This window comes from Chrysochloris asiatica, unplaced genomic scaffold, assembly GCF_000296735.1.
Source record: "Chrysochloris asiatica unplaced genomic scaffold, ChrAsi1.0 scaffold00127, whole genome shotgun sequence".
Taxonomy (NCBI): Eukaryota; Metazoa; Chordata; class Mammalia; order Afrosoricida; family Chrysochloridae; genus Chrysochloris; species Chrysochloris asiatica.
In genome coordinates, this window is record NW_006408645.1 from 3,213,669 (window position 1) to 3,227,874 (window position 14,206).

A 14,206-nucleotide genomic window follows, 5' to 3' on the forward strand; every position below is an offset into this window, starting at 1 on the left:
CCCCCCCGCCCCAGGAGCCCTGAGAATAAACCAGTGTGCTCACTCCAGCATCCTAGCTGAGTTTAGCATGGGCCCAGAAGACTGAGTGAATTCAGGTAGGTGAGGCCTGCCTGTACCTGTCTGGGGGCCAGGTATCATCATCTAAAACAGTGAGTGACAGGAGGTAGTGGCTGCATTTTCCTTGGACCCCAGCTTTCCGAGACAAATCAGCCACCCTCACTCGCTCTATTTGGCCCTTCCTAGACTACTGATTCGATTCTGACTCCTGACTTTAAAGACCCTTGCCTAAGCTATTTCTTTCCTGTCTCCGACTCTCCTGGCCTTCCTTTCTGTAGTCGCCACCACGGTCCCGGATACTGAGAAAGGGAACTAGCCCCACACAGTTCCTCTTCACAGGCCCCCCAGCCAGGAAACGAGGGCCTCTCCAGATGTGGTTGGATGCTGAGGCCGATCAAGGGCAACTCCTTCACCCCAGGGCGCAGAGCCAAGACGGGTCGTCCTCACCGATGCTGGGCCCTAGGTCTTCCAGGACGTCTTGGCGGCCAAGCTTGGCAAGCAGCTCGAGCAGACGGCTCACGGAGGCGTCGGGGCGGCCCTGCCAGTCGTCCAACAGGCGGCCGGTGGGGTTGGGGTATGTCTCCAGCTGCCGTATCTCCAGGTACTCGAAGCCCAGCTCTTCCGCCAGTGAGGTCCAGTCGGCCGCCACTAGTGACTGTACGTTCAGGAACAGCGACAGGCGGCGCCGCACTCGCATATTGAGCGCAGCCAGGGGCACCGAAGAAGCGGCGGGCGGGGGAGGGGAGGACCCCTTGACAGACCCTCCAGCAGCCATAGCGGCCGCTCTTGAGCCTCAGCGTTACTGGGTCGCCCCGCTGTCCGGAGCTTCCTCCTTCCTGGCTGCTTCGCTCCGCCCCGCCCCCCCGGTTTTGCTTTCCGAGAAGCGCCGCCTGTAGCAGTCAGCAGGAGCCCCACTCAGTTCTGTGGATCACCTCATGTTGTTGAAGTCTAACGTGTGTGGGGTGTAGATGTGGGAACTGCGAGCCTTCCCCTGGGGATCTGGGAAGGATCTGGGAATTACGACGGCGCTGCCCTCGAGGGGCTAGGGAGAACGACCTTTCTTAGGGCGTTGTAAGGAACGTGGCCTTGCTTTTGGGATCTGATGTGGCTATACTCCGACAGGTTAATACTGAATGGCTGGGGCGGGGCACCGGCTTTGCCCTCCCAAGTCTCTGGGCAGTTTGCATTCCTGACTGTGACAGTGTGGGGAGGAACAATTCTGCAATCAGAAGTGGAGGTGAGACCCCTGTGCTGTCTGAGACAGGGCATTCTCAGGTTCTCCTCGAAAGAGGGAGGGTCATGACCCTACTTTGTGAATTTGGGAGTCACTGAGAGCCTGACTTTGATGTGAACTCTGTACTGCTTCCCCAGGTCTTAGCCATAAGACCGTGCCATTGGGCGTCAGGAGGTGTTTTGTTTTGTCCTTTCGCGTTAGGGGAGGCACACTCCTGATCTGGGAACCCCTGGTTCTTTCATTCACTTAGCAGATATTTATTGATCATCACCTTAAAGTCAGACACTTCGGGATACAGGGTCCCACTCTGCCCTGGTGAAGATTAACCTGGCTGGGAAAGCTGGCACTAATCATTCCGTGTAAGCGTTACACCTAAGTTTTTTCAAAGCACTTCCCACGCAAGCTCGACCACTTTGGAGCACGGTTCTTGAACTAGCCTCTATAATTGGTTCGGTCCTCCAACAAGGGTGCTGGGACCCCGGGTACAGCAGACTGGAAACGGAAAAGGGTAGAAGAATTAGACTCAGCTTCTCTTTCCACCGCCAGCGAGAAGCCGTGGGAGGCCTCTTGGCTGTCCCGTGACTGGCAGTGGTAGGCAATGGGCGGAACTTGCGGGGAAAGCTTTTCCCGTAGTGGGCGGGGCTTGTTTTAATACACCGGGGTACTGCCACCGGTTCGTCAGTAGGTGGGGCTTCAAGTAGAAAGATTTCCGACCCGTGTGTGTGGGCGGGGCTTCAGGAGAGTCTGCCTCCTGATTGGCAGCGGTAGGTTACTGTTCCGGGGAGAGCTTTAAGTGGAAAGACTTAGGCTGTGACTGTGGGCGCGGCTTCAGATGGCTGGGTTGGAGGTGGAGTCGCCTTCTGGTTGGCTACGGCGGGATTCTGGGAGGACAGGTCGCGCCTGCGGCGTGGGGCTGTGGGCTGTATTTAAGCGGGTAGGGCTGAGGCGCATTTCTGCGCCTGCGCGAGTCATAGTCTGTTGGTTCCGACGTTGCGTGCGTTGTCTACTGGACAGAGCGGAGCGATGCGGAGGCTGCAGGTGGTCCTGGGCCACCTGAAAGGTCGGCCTGACTCGGACTCGGTACCTGAGCTGCAGGCAGCACCGTGCTTAAGCGGCGCCTCGCGGTCCTCGCCTGCGGACGTGGTGGTAGTACATGGGCGGCGCACCGCCATCGGCCGAGGGGGCCGCGGCGGCTTCAAGGTGCGGCCCCTCTCTTTTCGTGCCGGGTGTGATGAGGCCGGGGCGGGGTGGTGCCCAGTTCTATTGATCGGTTACCTGCTGCGCTAGAGGTGGCTTCGCATCTGAGCATTACTGCTCTGCTTCCCTGCTTTCTCCCTGCAGGACACCACCCCGGATGAACTGCTCTCAGCTGTCATGACCGCTGTTCTCCAGGACGTCAAACTAAGCCCAGCAGAGCTAGGGGACATCTGCGTGGGTAAGCCTGCCACTCTGACCCTTGACTAGGCTTGCCCTGCCTTCTCACAAGTGTTTTCAATGAGGGGGATTGTCGATGGACTGTAGGGAGTTTAGCTTAATTGCCTCTTTAGAGCCAGACTCCCCCACCACTCCAGGCACTGAGGTTTGTTAAATATGCTGTAAAGGCGGGATCTTAAGTGGCATTCACTTGGCAGAGTTGTGAGGACACTCTAAGAGGCATGAGACCAGTTATGTACACATCCTTACATACTGCCCGTGGGAGCCTCAAAAACCTGGTCTAACCCCAAAACTGAGGCTCAGGAAATTGGCAGCAGAGCTAGGCCCTGACCCAGAGACTTTAGACCTTTAGTCCAGCCCTCTTTCCCACCTCAGGCCTTACACTATTGCACCATGAGTTAGGGCTGGAGCCTTATCAAACACGTGCCAGCCCTAAGTTGGGAATCATGTCATTCTCCCTAACAAGACCTGTTCTGTTACATTTCATGCACTGCATTCTTCTTAAGTCTTGTATTGTCACCTTTGGAGGTAGGCAACTTGCCCAGTCTGCACTGATTTGAGAAGCAGTGAGAGTGGGTGAGGGGTCTGGGGACCCTCAGGGCCGGGACAAGCTGCTGTCTAGTTTGTTCTCCTGCTCCAGACCCTGAAATTCCAGAGCCTAAAGTAAGCCTATTGAGGGCTCTTACTCCTGAAGAAAGTTCTGAAATGCCCCCTCTGTGGTATTTACAAGGAACTGTGGTAGCCTAGTGGTTCTGAGTTAGGCTGCTAACCTCAAGGTCATCAGGTAGAAATTACATGCCATTCTGCAGGAGAAAGATGAGGCTTTGTGCTCCCGTAAAGATTTACAGTCTTGGAAACCCTATGCAGGGTCACTGTGAGTCAGAACTGACTCCACAGCATATAACTACCACCACCATGGTATTTACAGCAGTACCTTAGTGCTCAGAACACTACCTGGCACTGAATAAAGGTTTGTTGTTCACAGGAAATGTGCTTCAGCCAGGGGCCGGGGCAGTCATGGCTCGAATTGCTCAGTTTCTGAGGTAAACTTTTCTGTTTTAAATCTGGGCTGCCCAGTTTGACTCTTGAGTGGGCCCAGACTCCAGGAAGCTCAGCTTGTGGGTGGGAAAGGATCTGGTTGGACACCAAACCGTGAGACATCTCCACACTCTTTGGTCATGGACACAACCTTTTCCCTACTTGGAAGGGCTGAGCCAGGACACACAGGGCCATTAGAAATAGCTGTGTCTTGATTTGTAGTCAGTCAGGTTGTTTAGCTATTTCTCTGTGGACTCTGTTCTCTTTTGTTTGTTAAGTAACCCAATAGGTTTGCTGAAATATGACTGAACTTTTTTGCTAATTGTGCAATCTGGGATCACTGGGCACATCGCTTTGGCATGAATTTGGGGACAGGGCAGAACCTGGGGAGGGATTGTCCAGGAAGAGTCCTGGTGACCTTACCCTTTAGTAGTAATAGCCTGGGTGGAGGAGTAAGTTATTTTCATGTGTAGATGTATGAACTACTTAGCCCTCTACTTCCAGCTTTGTAAGTAAGAAATAATAGGAATGTTGGCTAGTGAAGGAACAGGAAAAATGAACCAAAAAGTCCTCCAGAGGCTTGAGAGATTAAAACTGCTTAGCCTGGAGTTCAAGGCCTCCCAGTTTCTGGTGTCACACTAACGTTCTCGCCTCAGCTCTCAACTGAGAGTTATCTTTTTCAGCTAGCCTGTATGCCTGTTGCCCTCCCCACTTTGACCATTCTGCTCCCTCAGAGTATCCCCACTACCTCTCTGCCCTTAGCACACCCTGCCTAACCACTGTCTCTCTCATTGTGTAGGCCTGACTTCTCTGAGCCCCCTTGAGTAGCTAGCCATGTGCTTAGCTAGTTGATTTATTTTCTTTGTGTTGATGCAGTCTACAAGTATCTTAGCATTCCTGAGACAGGAGAGATTTAGTGAAAACTTGAATTGGGTGAAAGGTGATAAGTAGGGAGTTAGGGTACATGGAGAGGTTGAACAGGCTTCACAGACCCAAGAGAGTGCCCACCTGAGGGGGATTCTGTAGAGCCAGATTGAGGGAGCCCAACGCTGGGTGCCTAACCGAACCATCTGGGTGCTTTCACTCCTTGAGCCTGAGGGTTTAGGCAGGGTCCTGAGCATCTGGATTTCCCCTGAGCGCTATTGATCAAGGCAGGCTATTGGGGAGGGGCTGCAGCAGACAGCTCCCAGGGCTGGGACCAGTGTGAGACTGAGGGAACCCACCAGGGAGTTAGAACACTCGGCGCCCATCCAGGTGGGAACAGGCTTTCCAGAGAGAACTGGTACATAATCCTTTAGCCATTTGGTTACTAGTAAAGCTCAGGAGTGGGGATGGTTTTTGGCCTACTAGCTTCAGCCATTTCTTTTACCCTTGTCTCAGCAATAAGACATCTTCTCTGTACTTGTAGGAAAACAGAAGTGTATAGTTTTAAATTTTGAATCTCAAAAAGGAGAGAAAAAAGGACCCCTAGTTCTGGTGTGGTGCTGCAGGATAAGCACTGAGCTGCTAACAAGGTCAGCCCTATCTATGTCATCACTATGAGTCAGAATGGATTCGATGGCACTTAACATCAGGGCCCAAACAAGGACCCCTGGTGGCGGAGTAGAGAGCTGGGCTGCTAACCGCAGGATCAGCAATTCCAATTTACTAGCCACTCCAAGGGAGAAAGTTTTCCAGCCTTGGAAACCCTATCCAGGGTCGCTATGAGTCGGTACCGACTTGGTGGCATGCAGTCATCACCACCACGGCCCAATAGCTTGTCTTGCTGTTGGGCAGAATCCCAGGATGCGGTGCTTCTGGGCCCTGGGGTGCAAGTGCATGCAGAGATGGGGTCTGCCCAGTAGCTGAGCAGTCTGAAGTGCGGCAGGGCTGCTGAGTGTGTGCTCCTGGTCTTCGCGGCTCCTGATGGGGTGGGGGGGCAATTGTATTGGCCAGGAGTATGATAAGCTGTCAGGGGAAAGAGGGAGCTGACTCTACCCCCTTCTGTTTTCAGTGACATCCCAGAGACTGTACCTTTGTCTACTGTCAATAGACAGTGTTCTTCTGGACTGCAGGCAGTGGCCAGCATAGCCGGTAAGTTGAGGCTGGGAGGGTGCCAACTGCTGGGGCCAGGACAGTCAAGTTGCTCTGTGCTGGTGAGCTGTAGGATTTCTGAGAGGGGTCTCACTGCAGAAGGAACACCCTTTGTTGCTGCGCCCAGCCTTTTCTGGACACTTCTGGGTCTTCCACCTCTGAGACTGAGCCCCGCCTAGAGACCAGGTGGGGAAGAGGCTCCACTGTTCTCAAACGGGTAGACTCTGGTGCAGGATGTTTATGAAATGCTTTTGTTACAGGTGGCATCAGAAATGGGTCTTATGACATTGGCATGGCCTGTGGGTAAGAACTTCTTTCTGCCAGAGCTTATTAACCAACTTGTGATAGCAAAACTAATTTTTAGCACCTTCCTAGTTCTCTCTGTAACCCTGGTGACACAATGGTTTAAGTGCTTGATTGGTAACTAAAAGGTCGGCAGTTCAAACTCACCAGCCACTCCAAGGGAGACTGAGGTGGTAGTGTGCTTCCGTAAAGATCTTCACCTGGGGCAGCCCTAAGGCGCAGTTTTACCCTTGTCTTGCAGGGTTTTTGTAAGTTAGAATCGAATCGACTGTATGTTGTTAAGTGCCATTGAGTTGATTCTGACCCACAGCAGTGGGTTTATTGGTGTTTCTTCTCAGAGGCTATGATGCTAGAATTTTTCCCTCACCCCATTAGGCAGGTGACTGGGCCTGAGTTTCTTTAAATGCAGTTTGAATGGTGGTTGGCTTTGGTTGCTCAAGAATTGTTCATAGTTCTCAGCAAGGAAGGAAAATTGGTCTTTTAAGAGCTTTCTTGGGAGTCAGATTGGAAAATGTGGGCAAACAATTGAGAAAATACAGCATTTGGATTTCCTTCTTTGTGACCTTTGTTGATTTGTGATGCTGCTTGAGAGAGAAATTGGAGTTTGCTTTCTTAAAGCCAGGGGCAGCTCCCTGTAGTATCATGAGAGAGAGAAAGATTGAGGGGTAACTTTAGAAGGACTGGAGCCTTCGAGAGTTTAAAGGAATCTGAGCCCCCAGTCAAGTGAGGATCGTGTCACTAGGGTGCTCAGGGTCTGGGCCAGGGATGACACCCCGTCATAGGCTTTGACTATGGTGCAGTCACAGTAACTTGGGGCTACCTAGTTGGGATGGGTTCTGGGGCCAGAATTCCTAAATTTGAGTACTGGCTGGGTGACTATGGCTTAGCTTCTCAACGTCTCTGGGCCTCAGCATCCCTGTACATAAAGCAGGGACACCTACCTCAGCCCTGTGGAGGCTGATGAGAAGATTAAGTACCAAAAGCGAAGACTTACAGGTATGTGTTATGTGAGAAGTTCCAATCGTGCTGACTAGGGAACACCCACCTTCAGTCATAATTTCTGCTGTCCTTTGAGGCTTTGTGGCCTTGACTGCCTTTTAGCTCTTTTGACCCCACTAATCTGAAGACCCTGCTTCCCTCGCAGCCCCTTGCACCTTCTTGTCTCTGCAGGTCAGGCCGCGCTTAGGCTCTGTAGTTTGGTGGTTACTTAAAAAATATTGGCGTCTCCCTGACTCTGAACTTGTGGTCCTTGAGGATAAGGCCTGAGCTTTTTGGAGTATGGTCTGTGCAGTACTCTGTCCTAGGGGGTCGGAGGGTGAGAAGACAGTAGCCCGACACGCCGCCTCTGCCTTGCTGACCAAGTACACTGCTGGTGACTCCTTGCTGACCCAGCAGATTGTCTGAGGGCATCTTGGTGATTTCCCAGCACTTGGCAGATGCATAACTCTCTAGGGGAAACCATGCCAGCCCTCCCTTCCTCCCTTCCTTAGTGTGGAGTCCATGTCCTTGGCTGACAGAGGGAACCCTGGAAATATTACTTCGCGCTTGGTAGAAAAGGAGAAGGCCAGAGACTGCCTGATTCCTATGGGGTAAGTGTCCTCCCTTCACTCACTCACACGGCACTACCACCACCCCTTCCTTCCGTGTGTCTGAGCTCTCTCAGCTCCCATCTGGAGCTGAGGCTGAGGGACTCTGATCGTCTCTGGCTGACAGTTAGTCTGGTCTGCTCTGCAGGGACTTTGGTATGAGAACTGGCTGTTGCCCTTGCTTCCCTCTCCTGAGGCACCAGGTCCTATTTGTGCTTCTAGATTTCCAAACATGGCCCAGCCTGTCACCTCTACACTCAGGGGTCTCTAACAGGTGGAATAATGACACGGTACCCCACAGCTGTGGGAGGCCTAGAACGTTGAGAAGGAACTTGGGCCCCATACAGATGATGTCAAAAATGGGTTGCATTTGTACAGCTCCTTAGCACTGTATCCATTGTTAAGACATTTCTGGGCCATTCCAGAGGCACGATGGGATTTGAGGGTCAGAAAGGGGGCACCACAGCCGTAGCCCATAGTTTTGAGGGATGCCTGTGGAGCCCGGAGCCCAGGCTGGAAGACCCAACACTCTGGGTTCCCAGGAGGATAGGGTTCGAGGCAGGCAAGGGGAGTAGGAAGCCTAGGTGTAGTGTAGCCTTTCTGGTGGGGACTTGGGGGATGCCATCTCCCCACATTAGTTTTCCTTGAGGCATAGGAGAAGCTGAGAGTAGTCAGTGAGTGTCCCTCCTCTTACCCTCGGAGCCCCTCTTTACTGTGTTCATCCAGGTGTCCCGGTGGCATGACTGGCCCTCCTCCCATCCCCTGTCTGCAGGCCAGGTCCAGTCCCTGCTACTTTCCCAAGTCAGCAGGCCAGGATCAGCACTATTTATTTGCTGTTTATGTTTTAGGATTACATCAGAGAATGTGGCCGAGCGGTTTGGTGTTTCCCGGGAGAAGCAGGACACCTTTGCACTGGCTTCCCAACGGAAGTGAGTACTATGTGGCCGGAGCCTTTAAAAGCGCAGGCGAGTGGTGAGGCTTAAGGCGGTGGGAATGGGCTGGGATCACTCTTAAGTTGGTTACACTTCAAGTCCTCTGCATCTTCTCACTACCTGGGGCTCAGATTTCCTTAATTAGCAGGAAAGGTCAGGATTCTCTTCTCTGCCTGGCTGGAGTTTGGGATGTGGGCTCCTTGCATTGTAGCCTGGGAACCATGCCTGGGTCTTCGGTAGCATCCTGAGGCTGGGGGTAATGCCAGAGAAACTCCAGGTGGTCTTAGGCTGAACTTGGCAAGGTTGTATTACTGTTAGTGTTCTTGAGGGTCTGGTCTCAGTTTTAGCATAGGGACATAAGCAAGCTTGGTCCCCTTGTGTCTCGAGTAAAGAGCTCAGAGGAGCTATCGCTTCCAAACCCCTTCTTCTCATTGGTGGTTGGGACTGCTCAAACTCTGGAGAGCAGGGGCTGATGTGGAAGAAAGCATAGAAGACCTAGTGGTAGCACCCTTGGGAGCTTGAGACTGACTGACTGGGGTACTGGCAGGGCAGCCAGAGCCCAGAGCAAGGGCTGCTTTCAGGCTGAGATTGTACCCGTGACAACGATAGTCCACGATGACAAGGGCACCGAGAAGAGCATCACCGTGGCCCAAGATGAGGGCATCCGTGCCAACACCACCATGGAGGGCCTGGCCAAACTGAAGCCTGCCTTCAAGAAGGGTGGCTCTACCACAGCTGGTGAGACTGGGCTGGGTGGGGATGATGAAGGGACCACGACTATGCTGGGGGGTCTTCCAGGAGTGTGGAGGAGACCAGGCCCCATGGCAAGGTGGGCAGGAGAGGGCCAGACCTTCTCAGCCTGTCCTGAGACCTCCTCACCCTTATGGTTTTTGTCCCTAGGAAATTCTAGCCAGGTGAGCGATGGGGCAGCTGCCATCCTGCTGGCCAGAAGGTCCAAGGCAGAGGAGTTGGGCCTTCCTATCCTTGGGATCCTGAGGTCCTATGCAGTGGTTGGGGTCCCACCGGACATCATGGGCATTGGGCCTGCCTATGCCATCCCTGAAGCTTTGAAGAAAGCAGGTACGATGGCTCCTGAATGTCTCTCAGGCCTTGTGGGGTACTGTAAAGGGGGGACAGGCCAGCAGCACCCCACACCGGGCACTGCTTACCCATTGCCTGAAGGCTGTCTGGTGAAAGAGGCCAGCTAAGGGTCATGGGGTCAGCTAAGGCTGTCTCCCTTTACTTGCAGGGCTGACAGTGCATGATGTGGACATCTTTGAGATCAATGAGGCCTTTGCAAGCCAGGTGAGCCTTTGTTTCTCTCACTGCTTGGGCCCTGGGCAGCCAGGGTCAATGGCGCCAGAAGTAGGAGGACCACAGCTAAAGCTCTGCTTCCTCCCAGGCCGTCTACTGTGTGGAGAAGCTAAGACTCCCCCCAGAAAAGGTGAATCCGCTGGGGGGTGCAGTGGCTTTGGGACACCCACTGGGCTGCACTGGGGCACGACAGGTCATCACACTGCTCAACGAGCTGAAGCGTCGTGGGAAGAGGTAAGGCTGGCTCCTCATGGAGGTCTTGCTGTTCTCTAAGCTGGGGCAGCTAGGGAAGGAGGCTCCTCATGGAGGTCTTGCTGTTCTCTAAGCTGGGGCAGCTAGGGAAGGAGGAAGGGCTTGGTTATGACTAACCTGAGGCTGGAGAGACTGGGTCCCTGGGGCTCCCTTTGAAGGGATAATGCCCCATGCACATAGATGCCGTGCTGTCCCCCTGAAGGCAAGGTCCACCCAACTCTGCTGTCTGGCTTTCTCTGGAGCGGCTGTAAACTCAGGGGGGATGGCTTGGTGGTTGAGGTTTTGCCCTCTGTGTTCTCACAGCCAATATGGTTTTGTTTTCACAGGGCATATGGGGTGGTATCCATGTGCATCGGCACCGGAATGGGAGCTGCTGCCGTCTTTGAGTACCCTGGGAACTGAGGCCTCCGGCAGCTGCTAACCAGATAGTCCTGCTCTGGCAGCAAGAGACCAACAAAAGACCAACACTACAAGTGAAGGGCGGTGGGGCTGTGAGCAAGTTAAGGCACTTCAACTAATCTGGGAAATAGAACACTGATGACACCCCGCTTTCCCCCCTCTGAGCCAGACCACTGGGTCATCCCTGGGGAAAGTGGCCTCGTGGCTACGTCGCACAAAAGGTATAGTAAATGTGTGTTAGCTTCTCTGGATGGTTGTGGTCTTTTCCAAGGTTAGTCATTTCTGCTCAATCTGAGTAACGATCTCACCGTTGCCTCTTCCTCCCAAGAACAGCTCAGCCTGTAGAGACACCTGCTTCTTAGGCTGGAGCATGTTTATTTCCACAGTTGGGGGGTCATGTACTTCTCGTCATAAGAGCCTTGACCCCGGAGCTGCAAGGTGCAGGCCTTCTCACCAAGCACACCTTCCACCACCAGCGTGGACTCATACAGCTCACTGCTCCTGTAGGGAGGGGGGTGGGTGTGAGGTTAGGAGGCTCCGGGCCTGTCTGTGCACAGGGCCAAGGAGGCAGAGAGCTGTACCTGGCAGTGAAGGTAACCTGGAGGGTGATGGAAGGTGGGGGCGCGTTGACTGGTCGTGCCTCCAGGAGCCCGCTTCTTGGGGAGACCCTGAAGGCCACAGTGCCCTTAGTGGTATCCTGCTGGCCTGCAGGGAAGGGAGGGGAAGACATCACCAGACAAGCTCTGTCTCCCAGTCCCACCGGGAGAATAGGTCATCTCAGCAGGCTTTCCTAACGTCCTTGTGGCACTGAGGGCTAATGCTCTGGACTGTGAAGTCGGTTTGAACTTAAAAGTCAGTGGTTCAGGTTCACCAATTGCTTCTCAGAAACTCTATACAGTGTTGCTATGGGTCGAACTCACTCGACGGCACTTACTCATCAGCACAGCCCAGTAGCTCCGGCAGCGGCTCAGGTTCATCAAGTAGACCTCTCGGGTCTGCGTCTGGCTCACAAAGCAGGTCCCAAAGTCCAACCAGCTGGTGGAGAGCTGTAGCTCAGGCACGGCCACAACTGCCCGCAGAGGCACCTCCTGTGGGAGCAGGTGTTTTACCTCGGCTGGACCAGGCAGCCTGGCACCAAGGATTGCTACCCACCCCTGAAGCTGCTGAGGAGAGCACCACCAGGTGGCCCCACCATGGGCAGGTATCCAAAGCCCGAGGTGCTGGTGGAATTCTGCACCGAGAGACGCAGTCTCCCTCACCCCAGGCAAGCACTTCCGTTTCTGCTCCTGGAGAGGCAGCCGGATTTCACCCCTTATCCCCCCTCCCAGGGGACCCTCAGTCCTATGTTTCCTTCTGCTTCTGGAGTAGCTGATGTTTCTCCTGGGTTTCAGGCCCTATCTGTGTCCTAACTGACTCTAGACCTGGCAGTTTCCCTCCAGTGCCCTTAGACACTGCTGTCCCCCTTCGTCTCAGCTCCAGACTTGAGCTCTTCCTTCTCATATCTCAAATTCACCCCCAAGGCCATGGTCATTCCTTCACATTCCTCACCTGCATTTCCCATGGACTTCCTCTGATCCCTCCCCCCCACTCCAGCACAGCACTGTGACCTGGACCAGGCCTGTATTGCTCAGCTTGTTTGAAATACTCCATCAGCCCATGAGTCGTCCCCTCACAGCTGGCCGCTGCTGCTCCCAGTTCTGACACACTCGGCAAGTTCCTCAGCTTGGCTTTACCTGCTTCTGTGAGACCTGAGGATGGGATGGCCCTCCTCTCCATGGGCAAGTACCTCTTCCAGGGCACACTGAGTACTGAAGACTGCTCTTTATATTGCTGAAGGCCCCGTGTGGATTGTCCTGACTCCACCAGAGCAAGGTCCCAGTTTGGTCCTACCTGTGCACCCTGTGGGGCTGACCTGGGACTCGCCTGAGTGGTCTGGTTGGTATACTCCAGGAGCAGGTTCTGAGTGAACACCATCTCCCTCTCTCCCCTTGCACTCTGCTGAATCTTCATTCCAGGCAGCAACTGGTCATCTGGGAGCTTCTGATAGGAGAGCAGCTCCAAGGATAGCAAGAAGGACACGTTCACCTGAGCAAAGATGGACAAGTCTGAAAGGGCTCCATCCCTTTCCCTCTACTGCCTCTGCGGGCTCAGCAAGTTCCAGCTCTGCCCATAGGGTCCAGACTGGCCCCAGGCCTGCTGAACACATAGCTAGACAGTGTACCTCCAACCTACTACATGCAGCCCTGCCTGGTACAGTCACTTCACCAACACTGCCCGGCCCCTCCTCTAACCCGAACAAGGCTAAATGTTGTTAAGGGCGGCCCAGTCAGCATATGGTTTCTGAGAAGCAGCTGACCTTGCAGTCTAGCACGTGAACCTGCAGCGCAACACCAGGACTCCAAAGGCTTAATAGAGAGGGGAATAAACAAGTAGCGTAGTGTTTACAAATGGGGCTATGAACCTTAAGGTCAGCAGGTCGAAACTACAAAGATGAGGCTTTCTGCTCCCGTAAAGAGTTACAGGGTCATTACGAGTTGGAACTGACTCAATGGCACTTAATAACAAACAGGTAAGCAAACAAGTCTTATCACCTAGCAGAACCAGGCTGGTTGGTGAACTTTAGGACTCTTGTTATCCTGAGGACAGTGAGGAGTTTTCTGATGGCTTTCAGAGGGGTGTTGTCAGTCATTTACAAAGGCCCTTCTGCTGCTGTGAGCAGAGTGGATGTGAACACAGCAGTTAGGGACGGAGACCATCGTTAAGACAGAGAAGATGAGCTGGGACTCATGGCTCCCTGACAGGTCCTTGGAACTAGCTCATCAGAATCAAGGGAAATACTTATTATATTCTGGGCCCTCAGCCATTGCTGAAAGGAGTGTAGGTTTGGTGCAGGGCAGGCAACGGAGGGAGATGGGGGATTCTGTTTGGATACTCTGTCTGTGTCTACAGGTTGAGAGCCAGATAACCTGGGTGTTGTCAGCACAGGGCATTGCATGACGGCCTTTCTTTCTCTGGGAGTCTTTGGGCTCCTATAGAGTTCACCCAGGAGTTATAAATCCCTGATGCCTAACCTTGGGCTCTTGGGGGGATCTCTGGGGGAACCGAGCCTCTGGCTGTGCTTTGGTGCTTCCCTCAGTTTACCCTTTGTGAAAAAAGGGAGCTGATGCTAAATGTGTTCTTCCTTCTGCAGATCTCTGTGTATTCTCGCCTCTTTCATGGTGAGGTTGGCAAGGGTTTATGTCTCAGCATCTTTGCGGTTCCACTGCCCTTAGCAAGTAGCCCATACGTATGGTTTTAGGTGCCAAAGAGTCATTTGTGACTCAGAGCGGCCCTGTGCACAACAGAACGAAATACTGGCCCCTCTGGCGCCCTCACAATTGTTGCGTTTGCTGCTGTTGCTGTATCAATCTATACATACACCCGGATACAAGAAAAGACTGCTCACTGAAGCCCTGAGCCTTTCACTGGCTCACTGGTTACAAGAACAGACTGCGGACGGAGCCTTGAGCCTTCACTGTCTCACTGTGGACAGAACAGACTGCAGCCAGAAGCCCTGAGCCTTCACTGTCTCACTGTGGACAGAA

General features: G+C 53.5%; 3 protein-coding genes across 6 annotated transcripts in view; 1 reads left to right on the forward strand and 2 right to left on the reverse strand.

The window, feature by feature from the left end:
• MYD88 (myeloid differentiation primary response 88) overlaps positions 1-832 on the reverse strand; it is a 3,850-nt gene extending 3,018 nt beyond the window's left edge. For all 3 annotated transcript variants that reach the window (XM_006869152.1, XM_006869151.1, XM_006869150.1), the window contains exon 1: positions 505-832. In XM_006869152.1, the coding sequence (XP_006869214.1) occupies positions 505-832 (328 nt within the window). The remainder of the gene's footprint in view (positions 1-504) is intronic.
• A 1,479-nt stretch (positions 833-2,311) lies between these two features.
• On the forward strand, positions 2,312-10,679 carry ACAA1 (acetyl-CoA acyltransferase 1). Of its 2 annotated transcripts, XM_006869148.1 has the most exons (12): positions 2,312-2,491; positions 2,633-2,726; positions 3,711-3,768; positions 5,757-5,836; positions 6,097-6,139; positions 7,630-7,728; positions 8,574-8,654; positions 9,205-9,395; positions 9,558-9,737; positions 9,907-9,962; positions 10,060-10,205; positions 10,550-10,679. In XM_006869148.1, the coding sequence occupies exons 1-12, from the start codon at positions 2,315-2,317 to the stop codon at positions 10,623-10,625; spliced, it is 1,281 nt and encodes a 426-aa protein (XP_006869210.1). In that variant the 5' UTR covers positions 2,312-2,314; the 3' UTR covers positions 10,626-10,679. The 2 variants fall into 2 exon arrangements, with proteins under 2 accessions (XP_006869210.1, XP_006869211.1); XM_006869149.1 differs by lacking the exons at positions 7,630-7,728; positions 9,558-9,737 and having other exon boundaries at positions 2,315-2,491; positions 10,550-10,625.
• Positions 10,680-10,996: 317 nt separating this feature from the next.
• Positions 10,997-14,206, reverse strand: part of DLEC1 (deleted in lung and esophageal cancer 1) — a 106,308-nt gene continuing 103,098 nt past the window's right edge. Inside the window, exons 34-37 of the mRNA XM_006869184.1 lie at positions 12,546-12,707; positions 11,557-11,710; positions 11,204-11,327; positions 10,997-11,123 (exon numbers count right to left, since the gene is read on the reverse strand). Coding sequence (XP_006869246.1) covers positions 10,997-11,123; positions 11,204-11,327; positions 11,557-11,710; positions 12,546-12,707 — 567 coding nt within the window. The remainder of the gene's footprint in view (positions 11,124-11,203; positions 11,328-11,556; positions 11,711-12,545; positions 12,708-14,206) is intronic.